Source organism: Protopterus annectens, chromosome 11.part0 (assembly GCF_019279795.1).
Source record: "Protopterus annectens isolate FY-2018-M chromosome 11.part0, PAN1.0, whole genome shotgun sequence".
In the NCBI taxonomy this organism is placed as follows: Eukaryota; Metazoa; Chordata; order Ceratodontiformes; family Protopteridae; genus Protopterus; species Protopterus annectens.
The window spans coordinates 881,999,009-882,024,550 of record NC_056745.1 but is presented as its reverse complement, the minus strand read 5'-3'; the positions used below and the strand labels follow the sequence as shown (position 1 = coordinate 882,024,550).

General features: G+C 40.0%; 1 protein-coding gene across 1 annotated transcript in view; it reads right to left on the bottom strand.

The window, feature by feature from the left end:
* MON2 (MON2 homolog, regulator of endosome-to-Golgi trafficking) overlaps positions 1-25,542 on the bottom strand; it is a gene marked incomplete in the record, with an annotated part of 2,751,369 nt that overhangs the window by 472,428 nt on the left and 2,253,399 nt on the right. Inside the window, 1 exon segment of the mRNA XM_044088289.1 lies at positions 10,239-10,437. Within this exon segment, the coding sequence (XP_043944224.1) occupies positions 10,239-10,437 (199 nt within the window).

The following is a 25,542-nucleotide window of genomic DNA, read 5'->3' as shown; positions in this document are numbered from 1 at the left end:
ATTTATATATATATATATATATATATATATATAAATATATACACACATACACTGAAGGACTGTAAAGTAGTGCAGCTTGCAACCTCCAAAATGGATACCAGTGGTTTGCTAATGACACTTTCTGCAAATTTGCAGTACCAAGACAGCACTATTCCTAGAATGGACATCAAGTGTGCAATGTTTTCAGTAAGTATGGCTGGATGATCTATCAGGCAGTCTCAGATACCCAGTGATATCTGCTAATTCACAAGACTGGACCCTACCCTCCCAAAATAACTTAAGAAGATGGGGCCTATGCCACCCTCTTTGTGAAAAGGGTAAAAGTGTGACTTTTTTTCTCTCATTCAGTGGTATAGCACCAGACCTTTACGTGTTTTTTTCCTGCTCTTGATTAATATGACTACCAACTCTCCTGTTGTATGCTTTCTCCCAAATGAGAGAGGCTCATAGCCAATTAAACTCTTCTAGAGGTAAAGAAAGCATGATGGGAACAATGTTATTATCTGCAGGGAATCAACATTTTTTTACTTAGTCCTATCATTTCCCTTTCGTGTATACAAAGCTGATGCTCAACTGACTTGCATGCAATAACTGTCTGCAAGGGTGCATCTCCTGCTTCCAAGAATCATGTCACCTAAGATGACCATTCCACCCTTGAAAGCAAGCACCTCTTTGATCCCCGGTCTCTAACAATGATTTAGGATTTAGTCCACATATCAGCTATGTACCTCAGCATTCCCTCCTCAAAAGTTAGAAGCAAACAGGCCTCTTCATTCCTCTTTCTTCCCTGACTAGTTCTTCCAGCATCCAGACAGCTAACCAAACCCAGGACACCCAGAGCATTGCTAGGGCCTTTACCAGACTATGCCACAGAGCTGTCAGCTCTATAAGTTTTGCACAGACAACTGTGTGTCAGCTCTTGCTTCAAAGAAACTCTCCAGCTGCAAAGTCTTGACAGTCACTTTACTGGATGTCAACTAACAGTGGGTTTTCTGAGCAAGGGCTTTAAAAAGTTTCTGGAGACCTTAAGAGACTCAAGAACACTTACAATCTTCACAGTTCTGGTCTTCTCTTCCAATTCTTTTAAAAATGTTTTGGAGTGGTCACAAATCTCAAGCTTTGCCCATAGGAGTATCCAAATGTGAGAGTTTAGCATTAATGAACCCATGTATGCAATTCCCAGACACTAGCAGAAACATCAGGCATAACATTTGCAATCAATGTAAGTGAAGAAACAGAAAATGGATAGTACAATTGTGTGAGGGTTCTCACAAATGTCTGACTAGAAGAGTCAATGCATTCATGAATTTTATATGGGATTTGTTTACCGGGAAGGTTTGACTGGGCATGAATCCCATTTTTCAGTGGAAACCTGGGGAGAAATGCTCCAACATACACAGTTCAATTAATAAACTACATAATGTTATCACATGAAGTGCAGTAACAAACAACAGAATCTACATACAGAATATATAAAGTCAGATCAGAGAAACATACAGTGAATATTAAACAACAATCATAGAATCACAAAAAAAGTGTTGCAGTCAGCAGGAGTAGACAGTTCAGACAGAAAGAACTTTAATACAAACAAAACAAAACAAAAAGTTAAGCGCTTTCATCCATCACAGGACTTCATCAGAACTAACTACTAGTGCCCGATTCCAGCTTAACTAAGCCCTCGATGAGGTAACAAGTACAAATGTAATTAGTAGACCCACATGGAGGTTAGGCACCGCTACATGTGGTAGGTACAACTATTGTCAGTATATTTTAGAGAATGATATAGTTACTCTAAAGAACTACTGTCAATCTACAGTTACCCTAAAGAGGGAGGACTGTAACTCTAAAGGTTTGGTTTACAATGCAGTTTGTAACCAATGCAATGATTTTTATGTAAGCAAAACGGAGAGGAAACTGGCCAAAAGAATTTATGAACGCCTGCATGATATGAGGAAGGCCAGTTTGAATAATGCTTAATACAAGCATTCCCAGTCCTGCAGAGATTTAAAAAAAAATTATTTGGCATTTTGGAAATAGTCCCCAAGGATGGGGGGGGGGGGTGCTTGGAAGAACAGACTAGAATACAAGGAACTCCTCTGGCAATTGAGGCTGGATGCTTCAGTTAAGCCTGGCCTCAATTAATTTGTTTCTTTACAACCAGTCCTCAAATTAAGAGCAGCTAAACTGTGAAAAAGGGTATTATATACTTGTCAAAAGAAGTTTGGTAGTTAAAAAATTTCAGGATTTTCTCCTGATTTTATATATTTTCCTTATTACATCATTTTGACTATTGTAATCGAATGAAGAATTTAATGAGAATTTTTATGATACTGTTCTAGTTGTATAACTGCATGCACTCCTGGCTGTCCACTCCCCTGAGATTCTCTGTCTATCTGAGACCTGGTTAAAACCTACCACAACTGACAATGAAGTGTTACCACCTGGGTATAACATTCACAGGCTAGACCGTGCTTCCAAGAAGGGGGGTGGGGTAGCTATATTCTATAAATCTGCAATGAATGTGACCACAGTTGTTAATCAACCACCTCAAATTAATAACTCAGAAATCCTAGCCACTAAATTTGCAAATTAACAAAAGTAAATGCATCAACATTACCTGTATGTATATTCCCCTGGGTAATAATATAGCCACACTTGAAGATACCCTACACTGGATTTCATGTGACTACCCACAAAAAGCCCTATTACTTGGTGACTTTAACATAGACTGAGCCACCTGTTCCTCAGAATCCCCTACCACCCACATCAACCTGCATGCATTTACTCAAATCATAACCACCCCAACCAGGCTAGGTAATCCCAAACAAAGAAATCATACTAGACTGGGTACTTGTAAATAGTAACCCCCAACTGTACACTGCTGGTACCCTCCCCGCTGATATGAGTGATCACCTTCTTACTTATATAGTTAAGCAAAAAGTCATTATTCCTCATCAATCCTTACTCAGGAAAGTCTGAAACAAAGTAAACTTTGACCCTGTCAAATTCCAACAGGAACTTAACTCCTGTAACCGGTCTATGTTAAAACACCTCCCCTTAGAAGAGGCAGCTGCATATTTTAACAATAGATTTCTTGATATCCTTGACTTGCATGCACCTGCTCGTTCTAAGCGAACAAAGGCAAAAACTGTTCCATGGCTGTCTAAAGAATCTAGACTAAATATTTCCAGCAGAAACAAAATCAGAGCTCTATGTCGCTCCACTAAAGACCCCTACAATCATGTTAAATACAGGCAAGCTAGGAATGAGACTAAAAAATCCATTCTACAAAACAAAAAACAATACTACTGTAATTTACAGACAGCAAACCAGAACAATCCTCAAAAGTTCTGGGCAGGTCTGAATAATCTACTCCATCCTGGAAAAATGTCTACCCCTATCCCCACCGCTACCACTGATAAATCTCCTGAGGATGTCTCAAGACAGTTTTAACTATTTCTTTACAGAGACAATTCTAGCCCTAACTAGCCAACTACCTCCCAGCTCCCCTGGCCCTGACAGTACCACCCCTATAAACCTACTCTCTTTCAGCTTCCAGCCAGTGTCCACATCACTTATCCGTACCTTGCTCAAAAAATTAAAACCCACCACAATCTCAGCTGATCAGCTCCCTGCTGAGTACCATCAAAAATCAACTGATGCCATAGCCTATCCAGTATCTATACTAATTAACCGCACCATAGCAGAGGCAAAAATTCCCACCATTTGGAAAACATCCTATGTAATCCCACTACATAAAGGAGGTTCCTCCACTGAATTCTCCAGCTACAGACCGACAGCTATACTTTCTCCACTAGCTAATATTACGGAAAAATGTATACACAAACAACTCATGCACCACTTAATATAGTCTATTTTTTATTTTTTGTCTGTTTATTGAGCATTTTTTATTATTTCCAACTTTAAAAGTTTTGGCTGAATTGGTTTGGAAGCAATGCTTCACAAATTGGATGTAGAAAACACTGTTTTGTGTACACTTAATTTATTTTGATTAGTCAATTACTTAATTAACTAATTACATTTGTACTTGTTACCTCATCAATGACTTATTTAAGCAGGAATCTGGCACTGGTAGCTAGTTCTGATGAAGTTCTGTGATGGACGAAAGTGCTTAACTTTTTGTTTTGTTGTATTAAAGTACTTACTGTCTTGCTCCTTCTGACCACGACACTTTTTTTGTGGTTCTAAGCTTGGAGATTGTGTCATTAGTGCTGCACACTTTTTGGTTACCGAAACAATCACAGGATATTAAACACCCAGTAAAGTACAACTGATAGTGATAACTAAAGATGTTAAGCATTTTAAACATGGGCAAAAGACTAAGAGAAAGGAAAGAAACTTTGCAGCTGGGGAGATTAGGAAATGGAGTTAAATTAGGGAGCTGTCAGAGAAGTAACTGGTGCTTTGGCTAATAAGAGAAAGGAGGAAAGGAAAGGAGAAAAGAAGAGAAAGAGAATGAAGAAGGGAGAAGGAAGGAAGAGAGGGGAGAGAAAGGAAGAGAAGGGCAGGAGTAATGGGAAGTTTCAGCCTAGTGTAAGACATGTACAGAGCCAGGAGTCATTAGTAATCTCTTTAGAAATTGTTTGAACATGTGACTACACAGTATTGCTCTAATATCTGTAGAAATACTGTTCAGACCTTGGCTAGTGAGTAGGAATATAGGCAGTGACCGATATATTTTTTCAGTTTATGAATTTCAAGGAGGTGTTTCTCAGATGAGCGAACAGAGCAATGGTTAAGAATGGTGCTGGTTGCTGGGCAGGATGAGGATTTGTATACCCTTTCATGAGGAAGGAGGAGTTCGGTGAACTTGAGGTAGTGAGCTAACTCAAGCTAGTTTAAATATCTGAGGGCACAGTGGTGGTGGGAGTTGTATGGCTGACTAGCCTCAATTCTTGCTACTTTGTTATAGCAAACCTCAGGTTTTAATCTTAGGGAGATTTGAATGTTGGTAAAAAAGGGTGAGGCACACAGTAGTGATGGAAGGAGGTATGTATTGGGTAGAGTAACTTTTGAGGAGTTGATAAGGAATCTTTTTGATCTATAGAGCATGCCCAGTTTTCGGTGTGTTGTTTTTATACACTTTTGAATATCAAGATCAAATTTCAGTTGATCATCTATTATGACACCCAATAACTCTGTGTGAGGTACAACTTCAATTTCAGTATATTGAGAGAGGATATTTTGAAGATGTCTTTTATGTGTGTTTGGGATTTGGGAAGAAATAAGAGCAGTTTTGTCTTATTTGGCTTTAGAAAATGCTGATATTCACTGAACCAGTTTTCAATAGAGTTGAAAGCCTGCTGAAGGATAGATTGTAACTAGGAAGCACTATTACATGAGCAAATGACAGTGGAGTCATCTGCACTTTGTGTAAGTGTAGCTTATTGGGAGGATGTATGTAGATCATTTATAAATATGTTAAAAACGATAGGGCCAAGTATGGAGCCTTGTGGGACACCTATATTAACTGGGAGAAAAGATGAGTACGTAGAGAGCCATTTAACTGATTGTAGCCAGTTAGGTAGCTAGAGAACCAAGTGACTGTTGTACTGGAAAAGCCTAAAGCAGACATTTTTGAGAGTAGTTTAATATGGGAGACTCTATCTAAAGCTTTAGAGAGATTTAAAAACAGGGAAGAAACTAAATTATCATCATCTCTGGTTTTAATGACGTGGTTCAAAAAATCAACAAGGGCAGTTGTGCTATGATCTGGACAAAAGCAGTGTTGGGTAGAGGTTAATAGATCTTCTTGGAATAGTAAGTAGTGTAAAAGTTGTTTATGAATGCATTTTTCTAGGATCTTGGAAAGAGTGGTCAAGATTGCAAATGGTCTGAAGTGGGACTTAGCCACAGGCAGGCATCAGTTTTCTGGCCAGGCATCAACACCAGTCAGATGCTCCTAGACTGGGTATAAGATTACTTCCCTCACTAGGGTGTCAGCTAACTTACTGTAAATGACAGAGTAACTTATGCAACAATAATTTTTTTTTATTTTGCTCAGGAAGTCACTAACAAATGTATCTGAAACCTTTAGCCTCATCAAGTAAGACATAAGACATATGCGGCAGGAAGAAAACCACTAGCTATAGTCTAACACTTAATCTTATCTTCAGGGTACATAAAGCACAGCACACATAAAAGGTAAGCAAGGCCCTTCCACCAAAGGGATAAAGCCCTCCCACTACGGAAGGAACTTATCTAATGAACTCTGTACCATTCTTAACAAGCATCCAAATAATAATGCAGGAAAGATGGGTGCAAGCTTTTAATGCAGCAATGATCTTATTATTTGAACATATACGGTTATGCTGAGTACTTTCACACTGGTTTTAAGGATCACTGCTGTAGTTCATTCAAAAATAAATGGGAAATTTCAAAGCAGTGGGAAGGTACAAGGCTCCAGACATGGGTGGAGGACTACAGTATGCCTTTTAATAACAGCAAAGGCAAAGCCCATCCTTCACCTGGAGTGAAGTTCAGGCTGTAATGGCTGTTGAAAGTGCAAACCCAAGTCCAAATGGCAGCCTCGCAGATGCTTTGCGCTGAGACATTCCTGATGAATGTTGCAACAAATGCGGCAGCCTTTGTGGAGTGTGCCCTACTTTGGCCAGTGTCTACACATGGTAGTTATAACAGGTGATAAATCTGGGAATCCAGTTCAAGACAATTTTTGGTATACAAACCTAGCTATATGGGTTAATTCAAGGACGCCCGTGAATAATGAGGGATTAGTTCTGAGTGCCACCATGTCCATGTGGAAGATTGTGTAAGACGTCTAATACATCAAAACAGGTAGTTGTGAAATCCTTATAAAGACATAGCTACTTTGAAAAATGTCTTCCACAAGTCTCACAAAAAAGAATTTAAATGAAGCAGAACTGGCCAGCCTGAAAAAGAAAACACCAGATTCTCGATTATGATGTTCAAGTTTGAGGGATGTGGACTGTTTTTCTGAAGACCAAGTATAAAATATCTTTCAGAGAAAATTCACAGCAGAAATGGAGCAGTCTAGAGGTTTCAAAGGCAGACACACTGAAAATGCTGAGAGGTGCATTTTAATATGGAAGAGAAGATACAAGTCCTGTTCAAACAATTCTAACAGGTAATGCACTCTCTATCTATAAATGCAAAAAAAAGTTTGTGCAAATTATACATGCAATTGCAAAACTGATTTAGTGATTTAAGCACCGAGTTATTCCAAAACAGGAATACAGGACCAACAAGTAGGAAATTTAAGCCAGGACTGCAGGAGCACTTGGCACGGCAGGTATCAGTCATAAGAGACTGGATAATTCAATAGCTAAACATGAAATGTACTCGGGTAATGTCACAGTTTTGGAACATAACTTAGAATATGGAAGGGAGACATATGAAATAAGAAAAAAAGGAATTTTTTGTGAGACTATGCTTATTCTGAAATCTGGTACTTTCCCTAGATATTACAGTCAAAGACAGGGCAAGCATTGGCTGACAATATGACAAGATAAGCTTCCTAAGCTTCAATTCTAACAGTAGTACTAAGTTCATCTGCTTTAGTGTTAGAGAATTTACTAATTGCATCCCAAGAGTAAATTACCAGGAACTGCTCTTATAACTGACATATTCTTCTGAAGGAATCCACTAGCACTATCTTCTCTGTTTGGGAGAGAATCCCGATTTTTATAATTGTAAACAGTGCTCAGAATATAGTAATGTTACTTTACTTAGCCAGGGGAACAAGTAATTTGCAAGCATTTTTAAAACATAAAAACGTATTTAACTCCTCTTACACAGTGTCTTTTTTGTCTCCTGTCAGTTTCTTTACAAACAAGACATCTATGGAAGAAAAACATTGTAAAACGAGAAAACATTACGGGGCTTTGCCTCATAAAACTAAAATCAAAAGCTGTAGGGAGCAGGTACTGGTGATTTAGAGATCTATGCCTTTTGTTCTCAGTGAGACTGTTCTTCCTCAAGTTATGATGTTCAGATGAATTCCTGAATACTGGAGGCTGAGCTCTACTCTTGTTCTTTTTTTTCCTCTTTCTCTCTATTGCCTGTCTCAGCCTAGTGTTGCTAGAGATGGAGCTGTGGATCACCAGGCTGTTAGAATTACTAAAGTGGTGCTCAAGATAGCACATTTCATATTGACAGAATACCTTCTCCACCTAGGTGATGTCTTGTGTAGATCCAATTGTTGCACTGGAGAATCCCGTCCATTCTTAAAAAGGGACTTTTTTCACTATAGAGCTGGTAAATTATTAAACTTTTTGCCAAATATGTAAGGCATGTACAAGTGTTGTCAATATTTAAGAAACTACTAGATTCATGGTTTAAAGATATTCTTTTTTGCTTCTGGGACTAAAATAAATTCTTTAATGGCCTGCATATGTCCAGAATTTAGAAATCACTTTGTTGAATCACTTCACTGAATTATTTATTCATGCCACTCCTTAGATGAGAAATCTGTCAGCTGTTACGGCATTGATGACTGGATGTCAGGAAGGCATATGTCAGTTTCTACATACTAACTTCTGAACTTTTAGAAACCTGGACAGTTGGTACACAGGTCTTTGACCATCAGGTGTCAGGGGAACATATACAACACCAAATGTCTGTTTTCTTTTTTATGTTTTGTTTCTCACACCTGATGAGCAAAGTAACTCAAGAATAGTTTGTACTGTTACAAAAGACAGTTCAAGATTCAGTAGCAAACTGAAGGACTTCAATCTCAGGAACCTTAAAAAGGAACAGTGAGATGTTCATCATAAGACTAAGTTCATTCATAAATTCAATTTCAGTTTCAACTTTAAATTTGCTAAGGAGATTGTAAACACATACTGTGCAGAGAAACATTAAAACTTTTCTGTAAGACAAATGAAAGTGAAAAGAATAAATTTAAGGTGAAGTAGCACTGAAAAACTACAAAATGGAGTACAACAGCAAACAAGATGACAAAAATACTCATTAGCTCTAAGCTAAATGAAAGGGGTATCACTTTTCCCATATCTTCAGGCAGATGTCACTCTTCTAGTCATACTTGCAGAGCAATACTTTATACTAGATTCCCAGACCTCCCACACTGAGGACATCACCTGAAAACTTAGTGGTAACACTGATTAACCTAAGCCATTTTCAGTTCTTTGTTTGCTACTGCAGTGATGGTCTTCTATCTTTTATGAGGCAATCGAGGACTTTCAGGCAAATAATCTAGAATAGAAAGCATCATGTTTTGGCATTTCTCTTTTATTATTTTCAGGCTGTTGGGCTTTGGGGGACAGATTCTCCCACAGCAGTAAGTTTACTGTAAAATGCTTAATGGGAACACCATTCTGAAAAGAGCAGGGAACTATAGGGGTTTTATACAGCACTGTTAGGTAGTAGTGCTAAGACAAGAAATAGTTACCCTTCCTCAGCAAAAAAAACTCTGGTAATTTCCACAGACAAAAGAAAGCCAAACAAATTCCCCGGAAAGCTCCTTAAGCATTATAAAATGTACAAACTAAGGAAGGACTTCCTCAAAGAAACTTTAGACATGCTGATACCTAGCATGCAGTTTCTTACTCCTTCCCCTTAGGGAATTATCTCTTGAGAAGGTCCACTGTCATAGAAAAGTAAGCCAAATTCTTAAACAGGGTCAATGTAGGAAGGGCACAAAGAATCCAAAAAAAGCCTAATTATACTTTTTTTGAAAAGAAAACTTTCCAACACTATTGAAAATTCAATGAAAACTGAGAAAGGATTCCTCAAAATATTACAAATGAAAGGAAGAACCGAACATGAACTAAGCAGATGTGGGCTTAGAAAAAGATGGAACAAGAATGACATTGGCATCAACCAGCGCAAACACCACAAAGGCTCAAACACAACAGTGGGCACTGCTGGAAAACTGTACTAATGTAGACCACAGAAGGTAACACACACACACACATTATTAATAAGTGCTTGGCGGATATCCTGTCAAAATAAAAACAGATCAGTACTGTACAGTCATCAGCAATGGAGAAGTATGTAGTGCAGTAATCAAAAATATGTGATTATTGTGGATATCAGCACAATACCTGAACATGAGCTTACTGCACATAAGTACATGATGTTAGCTAGCCACTGCCTTTAGGTAAAGCAAAGCACTTTTAAGAAGATTTTCCATGTTTCTGTTATCTTTTTTGTTAAACGCTTAACCAAAAATGGAGATGCCCTTAACTTTTCTTCCTTCAGATATTACAAATGCTTACCTAAAGACTGTAGTAAATATCTCCTAGAGTTAAAAATCCTGGCCACACCAGCCAGTGTCAGCACCCAAGTCTCAGCCCATTGTTTCTCTGCAGTGTCTCTTGAATGATGAATGAGGATATTACCGCCACCAGTTTCGATTTTCTCTTTGTCTGCTGTTGATGTTGATTCCCTTACACGATCCAGAAGATGAAACAACACCTATATAACGAAATAAATGAAAACGCTAGTGAAATAAATCAGCATTCATTACTGCAATGATTGACACTAAAATAAATTTTATGTTCAGCTCTGCCCATTCACGTTTGCTGGCTTAAGCACCCAGTGTAACAAACAGTAACATTATAAGTATTTTTTTTTTTAATAAAAAGCGCTTAAAAGCCACTGTCAAATATCCATTTATACTTGGATGGGTGACTCTGCAGATGTGCAATATGTGCCTGCAATGCTGTAGTAAGATACCAGGTTATTAATATGCTTCCTGGGATTACAAAGGGTGACAGCAGTTATAAACCAAGTGCTGATAGTAGCAAGAATACATTCAGCTGCACATATCTACTCATTGTGGCATCTAAGCACCTATATTTTATGAGCTATCGGTGTTTTGAGACTACTGCTGTTGTATGACTACTTTAGAATTCTTTATTTAAGGTTTGTACACCTGTGGCATTTATTGTTTTTTTGCTCTCGTTTTACTGCAGTTTGTTTTACAATAAATCTTTTTAACTTTAAAGCTGTCTTTTCTTGAAGTTTTAAAAGATTTGTTTTCCACTCTCTGACTGCAAAGGGGATTAACTCTAGCTGATTTGTGGCAAAAGCTGAGAAATAACTGTTTTGATTTTTGCTTTTCAGCACTCTTTGCCCTTGCTGTCTGTCAAGCATCGGCCCCCTCCATGGCCATTCACCAGGGAGACAGTTGGCTGGGAGGTGCCAATATTCAGCCAACCATGAGGGGTGGTTCAAGTTTTTTTCCCCCCTTATAAATTTCCCCTGTCACAAATGCACAACCAGTAATGCATAAGGAAGGGGTTTACAATGGTTTGACAGCACAAGACATCCTTTCATTTTCACAAGGGGTGTGCCCTTCCAGGCATCCCTGCACCTTCAGACACAAGTGGTGAGCTCCTCAGTCTCCACCAGGAAGTTTGCACCACCCAGTGTGGCTCCAAGTATGCTCAACCCCCCCTCCTTTCCTTATCAGAGGTGAGTGGAGACACCCCTCCATTCCTCCCCTTCCAGCCTAACTCATCTAGTGTTGGGGCTGCTAGTCGAATCCCAGTCACCTGGGACATAAATTGGAATGAGTTCCCTGCACCAAGGAGAGCAGAACAGGAAAAGGTTTTAATCCTTGTGAGCTGCCACCATTCTGAGACTGCTGCTGTTGTGTTTCAAATTCTTAATTTAAGGTTTGCATATTTGCAGTGTTGTCTTTTGTTCTTATTTTATTGCAGTCTGATTTGCTTTAAAGTTTTTTTGTTTTTTTTTGGAGTTTTAAAAGTTTTGGTTAGGGTCATATAGCAAACATTTGTCTTCCATTCTCTGAATGGAAAGAAACTAAAAGTACTCAAACTGTGGAAGAATCTAAGCAGTAGTAGTACTTTATATGTAAGATATGTAGAAGAGGAAAATATTTTAATCTTTATTACCTGCCACTGCTCTGGGAGTGCTACTCTTGAGTGACTATTTTCCACCCACTCACTCTGTCTTTGTTGTGCTTCTGAATTCACCTTCCTCTACTTCAAATTTGACTTTGGAAGCTCCTCCCAGTCTCATCTCATCTGCTCATACAAGTAAGCACTAGAAGATCTAATTTGTAAGGCCCTCCCCTTTCTTAAGACTGTTAAAGGTTGAACTACTCTCTCTTTCAAATCTTCCCACCCACTTAAGACACACTAGCTCTTTTGTGCAATCTTACTTCTAACATCTGCAACATGTGGGACAAGACTAGAGATCACAAGAGAGCCTGCTAACTACCTGTGCAGTGAGGGGACTTCCTAGCCCTGAGCAGCATCCTAGTATCACCCAAAATGATACCACAGTATAAACAGAAAATGATTGATTTCAACTATTGGCTAAGTTTCTGATGTTATTCTAAGGGGATCCAGTAACTGTCTGCCTGGGATGACATGACTGCCAGACCTCGATGCTTTGCCAGAAATGGCCTGCATCTATCACCCTGGGCTTCCGGATACTGGCCAAGGCTCTTGCCTTCCCTATAGTGCCTTTTTTAGGCAGTGTTCCAAAGACCAAATTACCACTGTAACAGCTACAAACAAATGCAATCTGAGGGTCATGCTGCTCAACGCTAGAAGTCTAAATCTCAAAATGCACTCGCTCGAAGCACTCCTTAAAATGAAGAACATCAACATTTGTGTCGTAACAGAGATCTGGTTCAAGGCAGCAGAAAGCACCCATGCACTACCAGGCTATAACTCATTCTACACCTTTCAACCCCAGAACTTGGACCGAAGCTCCAAAGGCAGTGGTGTTTCCATATTCAAAAAGGATGCACACACCTCCAGACTGGTAGCCCAACATAATGCATATGAGATACTTCAGGTGCAGCTAACAGTGGGTAAGACAGCAATTCGGGTCGTAGCCTGCTATAGGTCCCCAACCATGTTCCAAGACTCACACTCCACATTCCTAAGCACCCTGGAGAATATTAGGGTCCAACCTAACACTCTCATACTGGGCAGCTTCAACTACCCCTCCACTAACTGGGAAAACTGCTCATGTAGCAAAACACTTGCCTAATGTTTCCTGGAATTCATTAATTTCAATGCCCTGGACCAGCTCGTTCTTACCCCCACTAGAGGTAGTAACATCCTTGACCTGGTCATTACTAACATGGGCGACCGTTGCTCTACACCAATAGTCAGCTCCTCCCTGGTTAGATCCGACCACAAACTAATCACCTTAGAAATCCCCCCCCCCCAAAGGTAACCACCATGAAAAACTTCTCTAAAGCTAAATGTGGGCTCCTAAAAACAGAGGTGGCTAACTTCACGGCACCCATGCAAATGGAGAATAGTTGCATGACCACCAAATCATACACCAATGCACTGTACAAACATGTACACAAATGCATGGATCTTGCTATACCCAATAGAACCAAGATGCTCTCCTCCAAAGAAAGGAAGCCAATCCGGTGATCCCCTGCCATAAACAAACTCTACAACAGGAGGAGGAAACTGATGCAGAATAAGGTGAAGTCCCAAGACTGGAAAAACTCCCTTATCAGCATCAACAAAAAGTTGAGATCCCTCATCAAATCCTCTACAGCTAGCTATGAAAACAGAACTGCAGCAGACAGTAAAGACAATTACAAGGCCTTCTACAGTTATATAAAGAATCTCCATGGCAATACCCAGACTTGCTACTGCACAACGGTACCTCCTATACTGAGCCAACAGATATTGTAAATATACTGGCCGACAGATTCAGTGCCAACTTTACCCCTCTCCCCTCCCCAAAGGACCAGTCACAATACCAGTAGATTGTCAGGCACCCAGTATTACTGCTGCACAGGTTAAAACAGCACTAACGCCAAAAATACAGCTTCTATGGGACATGATAATATCCCTGGATGTGTTCTACATGAACTACAGAGTGAACTGGCACCTCACCTGTGTGCCCTTTTCTATCACAGCCTCACCTCAGGCTTTGTCGCTACCAAATGGTGCACTGCTACAGTCATCCCTCTCAACAAAGGAGGAGCAACTACAGACCCTGGAAACTATCGCCCCATTAGCCTAACGAGTCTGACATGCAAAGCTGTGGAACACATCATCATGGGCCTAATAAACAAGGATATAGGGATCCTGCACAGTTTGGTTTTGTGAAGGGTAGATCATGCCTGCTCAACTTCGTCAACTTCTTTGAGTCAGTCACCAGAGCTGTGAACGAAGGCAAGGTGGTTCATACAGCCAACCTTGATCTGGCGAAGGCCTTTGATACCATTCCCCACTCAGGAATCATAGAAAAACTCACTAAGCTAGGCATCAGCCCCTATATCACTAGGTGGATTGCAAACTGGCTCACAGGTAGAACCCACAGTGTGAAAGTAGATGACTCCAAGTCAGACTGCTGACCAGTCATGAGTGAAATCCCATAGGGTTCGGTCCTGGGTCCGCTCCTGTTTGGTATCTACTTCTCTGAAGTCCAGGCCAATGCGAAGGGACTCTGGCTGACAAAGTTTGCAGACGATTGTAAGTTGGGAGCTACTATTAATTCCCCAAGTGATGCTGACATCCTACAGAAAAGCCTCACTTAGACCAACGACTGGTGTAAGAACCATGGCTTTAAGCTCAATGCCAAAAAATGTGTCGTCATCCCCTTTGGGGAAAACCCGGTTCCCATGAATTACCACATCGATGGTAGTCCACTGAACACAGAAGGCATTATAAGAGATTTGGGAATACAGGTTGACAGCAACCTCTCTTTTGACCACCACATTGCCACTGTCAGAAAGTCCTTCTATGTGGCCCATCTCATTACTAAGGGTTTTGCATCCAGGAAGAAAGCGGTTATTGTCTCCCTCTACTCTTCCCTCATTAGGCCAATCACTGAGTACAATAACCCATTTGGCATGTACCTCACTAAACACCTGCAACAACTGGAGAGGCCACAAAAGTACCTCACAACGAGGATTCTAGGCCTTTAACATTTATCCTATATGGACAGACTCAAAAAAATCCAACTATTCTCTGTCTCATATTGCCTACTTAGAGGCAATCTCTGCTTGACTTACAAAGCCATGTCTGACCCAGCTCTGTTAGAAATGCTACATCTAAAGAAATCCCAATCCCTCCGCACCACATGCTCCAGAGACCTCAACCTCATTACCACATTCAACAGAACATGCTGGAGGGATAGGTTCCTACCCCAGAGACTGCCCATGCTATGGAATAGACATCCCATACATGTCAAGCAGAGCACCTCACTGGCCCTCTTCAAGAGAAATCTTGATGCGTGGATGGGAAATAGAAAATTCACCCCAGGAATCACTCCAGCAGCTTTACTCAATACAGGCATTGGGAACTAAGGTTGGTGGCACGATGCCAGGGTAATCCTATGGGCTAGGGTTGTAAAGGCTCTAGGGTCATTAGCCTAGTACACACCTATGAACCTATGACTGTTGCTGTAGGAAAAACACCCTGAGCTCAGTAGTAACTTGAGTGCTTTTGTTCCTTTATTCAATAAAATTGAACTTCATCTGATAACCAGCAATTAAAACCCTCTCCATATACAGAAAGGCTGAATTAGTAGGAAAAACACCATTAATTAAAACGCTACAGCAATTTAAAAAAAAATCATAGAATTACAAAGTGTACTTAAATTCATCAATATAAAATAATACATAACATATGTGAGGTACACAAAATTCCTACACCTATTGATGTGAAATGTAAAACGTATAATATATTATATTATATAATAAAACACAAAAATAAATAAGAATAAATAGGAACCAGCTAATAATTTTACAACAGAAATGACTGACTGAAAAAAAAAACATAGGGAGCTTAAGTTTTTGTCTGTTTTCATCATAGATAAAATACTACTTATGGAAATTCTACCATTGATATCTGGGAACTGGGAACATTAACTAAAGACAACGTTGTTGCTCAATACTATGCCCATGAGTAGTGTCAAAATGTAGCTAGAATCTTGTGTGATTTTAAAACCCTGTGATAGTCCTTCCCTGAAAAAATCCATACCTTCATCGTGAGAAATAGTTAACAAGTCTTTCACACTGATGCTAAGAAAAACAATGTTCTCATTAAATACACAATTAACTAGACTTTTCAAGTAGGTGCCATGAGTCTTTAAGAACATGTACTTCGTCATCAAAAAATTATTTTAAATGTAGATCTATAAATTTGGCAAGGAAGCTCTATTTTCGAGCCCCTAGCAGCAACTATAGGTTTCACAGGGATTCAAAAATGGACTTAAAAACCTTTGGAATTTGAAATAAACAGGCAATCAAGGATGTTTTTTTTTTTTTTACTCTTAAAAACTTAACTTCATCAGGATCAGACTGGTACTCTAGAAATAGCTCATCCAGTAAAAGATCCATTCTATAATTCCCAAAAGGATCATATGATATTACTAGGGTATTAGCACTGAGGCCCTTACAAGCCTAGCCAAGAATTTAGCCCATGTTCTGACAAGTCAGCACCCGATGCCCCTGTCCATTAGGGATGCAGGTGGAATCCCAGGGGTGTATTTTCTGTTCCCCATCCAGTTATCCAGGTTGTGCTTAAAAAGGGTTAATGAGGTACTCTGCTTGATGTGGAGCAGGAGTCTATTCCACAAATCTGACCCACCAAAAAGTCCTATTGATGTCACAGACCAGGCTGAGGTTGTTGTGCGGGTTACTAGTGGATGTTGACTTCCGGATATAAGCAGTCCTATCAAGGCGGGGTCTGAGATTACTTTGTATGCCAAACAGAGGTCACCTCTGAGGAGTCTGTAGGAGACTAAGTTGAGGGACAGGGCCTTTAGCCTATCTCTGTAGGACAGATGTTTGAGGTCCGGGATTCTCCTGGTGAGAAACCTCTGTAGTCACTCCAGCTGCTGCATGTGCTTTGTGAGGTACATGGCAAAAGGGGCACTGTACTCAATAATGGGTCTTATAAGGGAAGAATACAGGGATGTTATGATCATCTTTGTCCCTGGGTGAGATACCTTTACTAATGAGATGGGTCATGCAGAAAGCTTTTCCATACAACGGAGACAATATGGTGGTCAAAAGCCAGTTTGCTATTAACAATACAACAATTGAAGCGAGATGGAGGCAAACGCCAATAAGGAGAGTAGTAACAACAATATACCACACCACCAGCATAAAAATAAACTTCATCAGAATACCTATTAACCTGGGTGACCAAGTCCCTCATGACTGATTGCATGCTTAGGACCTTGTTATTAATGTGATAATTTGTGGGGATGTCACTCTCCCCAAAGGGGATGATGATGCATTTTTCTGCATTCAGTTTGAGACAATGTTTCTGGCACTAGTCATTTGTTTGGGTGAGACCCTCTTGGAGGATGTCCACATCACTAGGGGAATTGATGACAGCGCCCAGCTTGCAGTCATCTGCAAACTTGGTCAGCCATAGCTCACTGGTTTTGGCCTGTACCTCAAAAAAGTATAACCTAAACAACAAAGGCCCCAATACCGATCCCTGGGGTACACCACTCATTATGGGTTGACTGCTTAAGGTGGCTTCCCCTATTTTGACTAGGTGGGTTCTATCAGTGAGCCAGTTTGCTACCCATCTGGTAACATATGGATTGATGCCTAACTGAAAGAGTTTATCTATTATACCCGAGTAAGGAATAGTACTGAAGGCTTTGGCCAGGTCAAGGTAGGTGGTGTGCACCCTCCTCCCCTTGTCCATGGCTTTAGTGACAGTCTTAAAGAAGTCAACCAAATTTAACAGGCATGACCTCTCCCCGACGAAACCAAACTGTGTGGGATTGAGTGTTTGGAGGTTGCCAATGTCCTTGTTAATGAGGTCCACGATAATCCACTCTATGCCCTTGCAGATCAGGCTAGTTAGGCTGATGGGTCTATAATTTCTTGGATCAGTGGACGCTCCAGCTTTGTGCAAAGGGATGACAGTGGCTGTCCTTCGCTCAGCTGGGATGAAGCCAGTACTCTGGCTTTGGTTGAATAGGGTGCCTAATGGTGCTGCAAGTTCCTGCCCGAGTTCATGTAGGATGCAGCCTGGGATGTTATCGGGTACCATGGAGGCTGTATTTTTTGTCATTGAGAAGGCAGTGATGACTTGCTCCCTAGAGATAAGGGAAAGGGGGGCAGGTGCTGGCGATGTCCTGATTTATTGATGGGGGGCAGAGGGGTAAAGCTTTCACTGACCTTATCTGCCAGCAGGTTGGCTATATCTATGGTGTTTGTGTATGTGGTGTCCTTGACCACCAGTTCTGAGCAGATCTGGGTGCTTCCCTTGAGATTGTGGACATAGGTGAAGAAAGCCTTGTGACTGTCTTTAGTACATGTGGCCAGTCTGGACTCAAAGTTTGCTTTGGAGGATTTCACTAGTGCTCTTATTTGCTTGTTCAGATTAAGGAGAGATTGCTTACAGTTAGGCACCTGCTCCTTCTTGGCCCTGGACAGCAATATTTTTCCTTTTATCATAGAGTTTATTTATTGCAGATGTCCACCAGACAGGTTTACTCTTCCTTGAGGAGGACGATTTTGTCCTGACGGGAATCCTTGATTCCATGCAGCTATACAAATGCTTGTATAGTACTTTAGTGTAGGTTTGGACATATGTGCCAGTTCCTATGGAGGGGGCTGTGAAGCTGTTTATATTTTCCCTCAGGTGGGTGTAATCAGCTTTGGAGAATTCATTTTTTACCCTAGCTAGTGGGGGTGGGGGGAGATGGTGACTTTAAAAGTGACTGCTTTGTGGTCAATCTTACTAGGGAGAATGACACTGTAGGGATGCTGCAGTGGTTACTCATGTTGGTTAATACCAAGTCCAAAACACTTTCAGCTGGTCCAAGGCATTTGCATTAACAAAATCAAGAACTCTGGACATTTGTGTTTTGGCATGAGTTCTTCTTGCAGTCTATGGCTGGACAGTTAAAGTCACCCAGGATCAAGGTAAAGGGTCGAATCTTGGCAGATTCGAAGAGGTCCAGATAGGTGGAGTGGGCATCTTGACTCAAAGGTGGGGGCATGTAGCAAGCTATGGTTTGAATAGGGGTCCTGTTAATGATTAACTGCACCTGGAGTGTCTCCTGTGCATCATACTGTTTGACCAGCTTGGAGATGTGTATGTCTTTTATATATACTGCAATTCCACCTCCTTTTCCCTTGCTGCCCACGGTTTGGGGTCTGAATGTATGATAGGATGAGTAACCTGGTATGGCTGGGGTGCTCTCCGCAGCTTTGAACCAGGTTATTCTGACTGCACAAATGTCAGCATCTTACAGGGTTAAGAATGCTTACAATGAGTGCAGTTTCATGTTTATACTCCTAACATTTAGCAGCATGACCTTTAATTTGTGTTTTGATGAAATTTTCATGTTGGCAGTTTTGAAATTTGCATTTTGATGAAATATTAATGTTGGCAGTTTTGACCTCATGGCACTGCCAAAAAAAGGCATGATGGGAGAGACAAGAGCCTTTTGTCAGGAGCCTGAAGCCCAAGGGAGATGGATGCAGGCTATCTCTGGCAAAGCATCATGGTTTGTCAATCATGTCTTCCCAGGCTGTCAGGTACTGGATCCCCTTGGAATGACCCCAGAAACTAAGCCAATTGTTAAAGTCAATAATTTTCTGTTTGTATTGAGGCATCATTCTGGGTGGCAATAGAACGCTGCTTAAACTAGGAAATTACCTGCCTGGGACACACATTCTTGACTGATGGGTTATGGTTCCGATTCTCGAAGCCAATCCAGCCATTATATAGCTCGCGCCAGTCAAAAAAAGTCACCAGCTAAAGGTCTACCCATAATGCCCCTCTCTACATTACCTCAGATCAAGTTTGCAATCTTATAGAAGGGAATATATCCATATATATATATATATATATATATATATATATATATATCAATATAAACTTCCCAAGATAGTAAAAAGGCAGAGTGAGTCAACAAAATTATATACCAAGTCTCCCAAAAGAACAAAAAGGCAGAATATTAAAATTCAATAACCCAACAAAAGACAAATCCAAAACTGGCGTCCACAAAGCTTGATTTAATAGAACGTAAGCGCTTTCATAACATAAGTTACTTCATCAGACAAGTAAAAACACATACTAACACAGCCTTTTAAAAAGTAAGCATCACCAATCAACTACTAACATTTCCCTCCTTTTTTTTAAAAACTAATTAGCAATTAAAGGTGTATTATGCAACAATATAACCAATTCATTAAAATGTAAGTAAATACTAAAAATAATTTCATATAAAAAATAGCAAGTTAAAACAAATTAATAATGAGCTTACTAGCTCTTAACCTTTCTCCCTTTCAGCACTGGTTTCAAAGGCACTGTATAATTTAAACCTGAACCCCTATAAGCACCCATCCGCAGAATCCAACGTGGACGCCCGTTCTGGATTATTGAATTTTAATATTCTGCTTTTTTGTTCTTTTGGGAGACTTGGTGTGTGTATGTATGTATATATATATATATATATATATATATATATATATATATATATATATATATATATATATATATATAAAAATATATGGGTCTACTTCATTTCATTGAAAACTCATTTCATTGAAACTCAAATGAATGGGATCAATTCACTAAAAGCTCACTTCACTGAAAACTCATTTCACAAACTCATTTCGTTGAAAGTTATATATGGCCTTTTCCCCACTGTAGTGCGATCCTGGAGTTAGTATATATAGTAAAAGGGGGTGTGGGGGCAAAGCCCTCCACACAGTTTGGCTATATGATGTCTTCTGGAAAGAGTTATTTATTGCACTTGTAAGTATCCATCTGTATGCTTTAAAACATTTATAATATGTGGGGGACTGTCCCCCCCCACACCCTCCTTACTTTATATACTAACTCCAGGATTGCACTACAGTGGGGAAAAGGACATATATAACTTTCAACAAAATGAGTTTCAGTGAAATGAGTTTTCAGTGAAGTGAACTTTCAGTGAATTGGTCGCAGGAAACTGACTTTTCAGTGAAATGAGTTTTCAACTAAATGAAGTACACCCATATATATATTTGTTTGTGTCTTTCGGCTTTCCCCGGTTAGGGGTTGCCACAGCGGAACTCCGGTCCGCTAATGATTGGCAGTAGATTTTTACGTACTGGCTTGCTGGGCCTAACGCACAACTTTCAGCGAAGGAACGCCCATTCATGCATGTAGCCACACAGAAGACACTCTAACTGAGAATCAAACGGGCACCGTCTAACTGTGAGGCGACAATGCTACCGCAGCACCACCACCGCAGTACATATATATATATATATATATATATATATATATACATACATACATACATACATACACACACACACACACACACATATGTTTATATATACACATAAATAGAAATGCAACCACCATGAAGAAGCCATGTTCAAGGAGTATCCTAACCGAAGAACCAGGAGAAAAATTGCTCCACCAGAAGTCCCCTGAACAGGGAAGGAGGGAGGGATGTCAAGAAGAGATGAAGATCGACAACACAGATGGAATGTTATAAGTTCATAGGTAGGTACTAGGCTAGCGGCCCAAGGGCCTACGTAAGCCTAGCCAACAAGGTTCCCTGGCTTACGCCACCCACGAAAGTTAAGTAATGTATGAAGTTATGGTAAGACATAACCATATGAATTTATGGTAAGACATAATTCATTACCTGATGTTGTCAATCTTCATCCATTCTTGACTGATGGGACAGAGTCCCCAGCTACTTTAGATCCTGGGTGGCCCCATGGAAGAATATTCATGAGAACCATAGAACCAAAGACAACTGTTCTCCTGGAGACCAAATCCAATTTGTAATGAGTGATAAAGGTATGGGGAGTGGTCCATGTTGCTGCTGCTCATATTTCATCTATGGAAGCCTTTGAATGAAAAACTGCTGAAGTAGCTATGGATCTGGTGGAATGAGACTTCACATGTATAGGTAGTTTTAGATTGTTTTTGTTATAAATGAAAATAATGCAGTCTCTCGGCCATTTTGACAAGGTAACATTAGAGACAGATTTTCCTAAATTTATTCCAGCGAAAGAGATTTTCCTAAGCGAAATAAATAACTGTTCTGATTTCCTGAATTCTTTAGTTCTATTGAGGTAAAAACTTAACTGTGTACGTCTAACAAGTGTAGGCCGTATTCATCTTTGTTGGTAAAATTTGGAAAGAAGACTGGTAAGTCTATAATCTATTTAAAGTTGGAATCTGAAACCACCTTTGGAAGAAAGGATGGATTGGTCCCGAGTGTAACTCTATCTTTATGGAAAAGCAAGGGGGCTTTGAGCATAAGGCTTGCAATTCAGATATTTGTCTTGCAGAAGTCAGAGCTACAAGAGGAAGTGTTTTCCAAGAGAAAAACTTCAAATCACAAGTAGTTGCCAGTTCAAAGAGAGTAAGTACCAGTGATTGTAGAACAACAGTCAGGTCCCATGGGGGTAGAGGATCATTAAATGGTGACTTTAATCGAGTAGTTCCCTTGAGGAAGACCTTACATAGTCTATGTGAAATTAAAGGTAGATCTCCGATCTAGCTGCGAGGAGTGAAGATGGAGTCTGAAAACAAGACGGCTGTACATACCTGCAGAATCTGGCCACTTTTCAGAGTGAGTAAGGCATCTGAATGAAGTGTGTGTGTGTGTGTGTGTGTGTGTGTGTGTGTGTGTGTGTGTGTGTGTGTGTGTGTGTGTGTGAAAATGCCCCCAACAGGATACATCTGGTGGCTAGAGGTACTCAGGCTCAAACCCTGTACCTTGGGTACAGGTAAAAAGATTCTAAAGTTCCTAGCCACCATCACTTGTGAATTTATGCCTCACATTTATGTTCTGTTCCTCTGGTTTTCAGGAGTGGTAAAACAAAACCTTTTATTCTAGCAATTTTCTAAGATTATAAAATCAGTATTTGAAATGTGTCCCTATTTTGGGGCCGTATTACTGGCTTTGTTAAGTATTTTTGTGCTAAGAGTTTGAGAGTGAGAACTGAATTCGCTAAATGATATGATGGCCATTTAAGTTGGTCTTCCTGTCTTTAAAGAAACTGCTGGTTTAGCTTAGTGGTACATTGTTATGACTGTAGTGCACAGAGTTCTGGGTTCAAGACTTGGTAGTGAAATGCATGGTCATAACACATTTTATGCAAGCAACTTTCCAAAATTATACAAGCAATGTTTAAAATGTGTCCCTGGTCCCCCCCAATTGAAAATAAGTTCAAGAAGCTGTGCAACATGTCTATGGCTTACACTACTGTGATTCTGTATTTATATATTTTGTGTAGATGTAGGATGTTATCATGGAAATGTTCTAAATAGGGCAGTTTTGTCATTATTGGTGCATGCATTTTGCTTCATTGCCTACTGGAAAAATGTTCAAACATGTTATCATGGAAATGTTCTGAACAGGGCAGTTTTGTCATTATTGGTGCATGCATTTTGCTTCATTGCCTACTGGAAAAATGTTCAAACAATAAATTTAAAATGCAATTGTGTGTGGAAGTGACTTATCATGGAAATGTTCTGAATAGGGCAGTTTTGTCATTATTGGTGCATGCATTTTGCTTCACTGCCTACTGGAAAAATGTTCAAACAATACATTTAAAATGCAGTTGTGAGTGGAAGTAGACCTTTATGATGGAAATGTTCTGAATAGAGCAGTTTTGTCATTATTGGTTAATGCATTTTTGTTTCATTGCCTACTGGAAAAATGTTTAAACAATAAATTTAAAATGGGCTATAACTTAAGTCTAACAAGTGTGCTGTATTATACAAGGAATATAATTTAATACAATCAGGAAGGTGAATCAAGGAATGCATACATGTATGCATGGCCCTAAAAATGTGTTTCAAAACAGCCCAGAGGAAAGTGTGAAAGGCTCAAAATCCTGGGCAAATTTTAAGTTTTACTCTTGTTACCAAAGCAATGGATGAAGGTAAAACAGTTCACACCACATTACCTTGACCTGGCCAAGCCTTTTGACACAATCCCCTACTCAGGTGTAGTGCAAAAGATGAATAATGTAGGAGCAAACACTTAGATCACCAGCTGCATTGCCAACTTGGCTCACAGGATGCAGGAGATTAAAACGGGAAGAGACCAGTCACCAATGGAGTCCCCCAGGGTTCGGTGCTGAGTCTTTTTCTGTTTGGCATATACATCTCAAAAGTAAAAGGAAATACCAAAGAGCTTTGGCCAGCTAAGTTTGAGATGACTGCAAGCTAGGAGAAGTTATTGAATCCCCAAAAGACTTAACCATCATGCAGGAAGGTTTGTCCCAAATAATAACTGGTGTCAAAATCATGACAATGCCCTCTGAGAATTGATCCAATTGTTTGACGTTTGGGAACTTGTGTGTACAGTGACCTAACTTTTGAACAACATGTGCCCAGAGTCATAAGAAAGCCTTTCTATATTACACAGCTTATAAACAAATTGATTGTGACTAAACCTAGAGATGTTGTTGTCCCCCATTACAAAGCTCTCATTATGTCAATCATTTTGTATAATGCCCACTTTGGCATGTATCTGTCCAGCCCCATGCAAAAATTGGAATATCTTCAGAAATACCTTACTAAAAGGTTACAAGTCCTAAACAATAGGTCTTGCATGGCCCACCTCAAAGATTTACTATTATATTCAGTATCCTACAGAGTGCTTAGAGGTGACATGTATGGCATACCAAGCATCCTCTGACATAATACAGATGGACCTAGTGAACATCAGCAAGTCAAATGGCATCAGAAATACTCAGTCCAGGTATCTAAACTGAATGTTGTGGAGAGATGGGATATATATCACAGAGGCTATCACTCTTCAAAACAGACTATCCATAAAAATAAAGCAAAGCTTATCCATCCATATTCAAATGCAACTTGGAGCTAAGGATGGGTAATAGAAAATGTTCTCCAGGATTTCCCCTCATGCCACTAATGGATAGAGGCAGTTCCTAAATGCTGCATCCCTTACATGGCCCCCCAAAATTATCTATGGTATGATCACAGTTGTTCTCACTAGGGCTAATATACAATTATCAGCCATGGGGATAGCCAAGACCAATCAGAAAATGTTAATTCAAGCACCAAAAGGGAATTGGCTAAGCTTAAAATTTCCTCCAAGTGAACCTATGTTGTGGTAGCAAATAGTTATAAAAAAATTACCCTTTTTAGTTCACTAAGTGCCCCCCCTCCGTTCCACCCCCCCCCCCCCCGTCTTTAACAGCTTCCGGCGCCTGTGTCCGAATCCATTATGAAAATAAGAGATGGCAGCTAGCTTAACAGTAGAAGCAGAAGCTCGTTTTGCAAAAAGGATGTCCAGAAATTCTAACATATTTTCCACTGGAGCTGAAAAGGGGTCTTACTTAGGTAGAGTTTCCTGCTGGATGGTTTATGTGATACAAACAAAATTTTTTCTCTCTGGGGATGGTACATCATTATGCCTGGTGATTAATGGAATTGGAAGAACCAAGCAGTTAGCTTGAGACTTTGAAGACTGGATACACCAGTCCCTGAGGGTGAGACAGAAGGTCTGGAACTGGGTCCAGAATCCATGGACAGTGAACTAGATGAGGCCATAGAAAGGGAAACCAAATTTGTTGAGGCCAGTAGGGTGGAATGA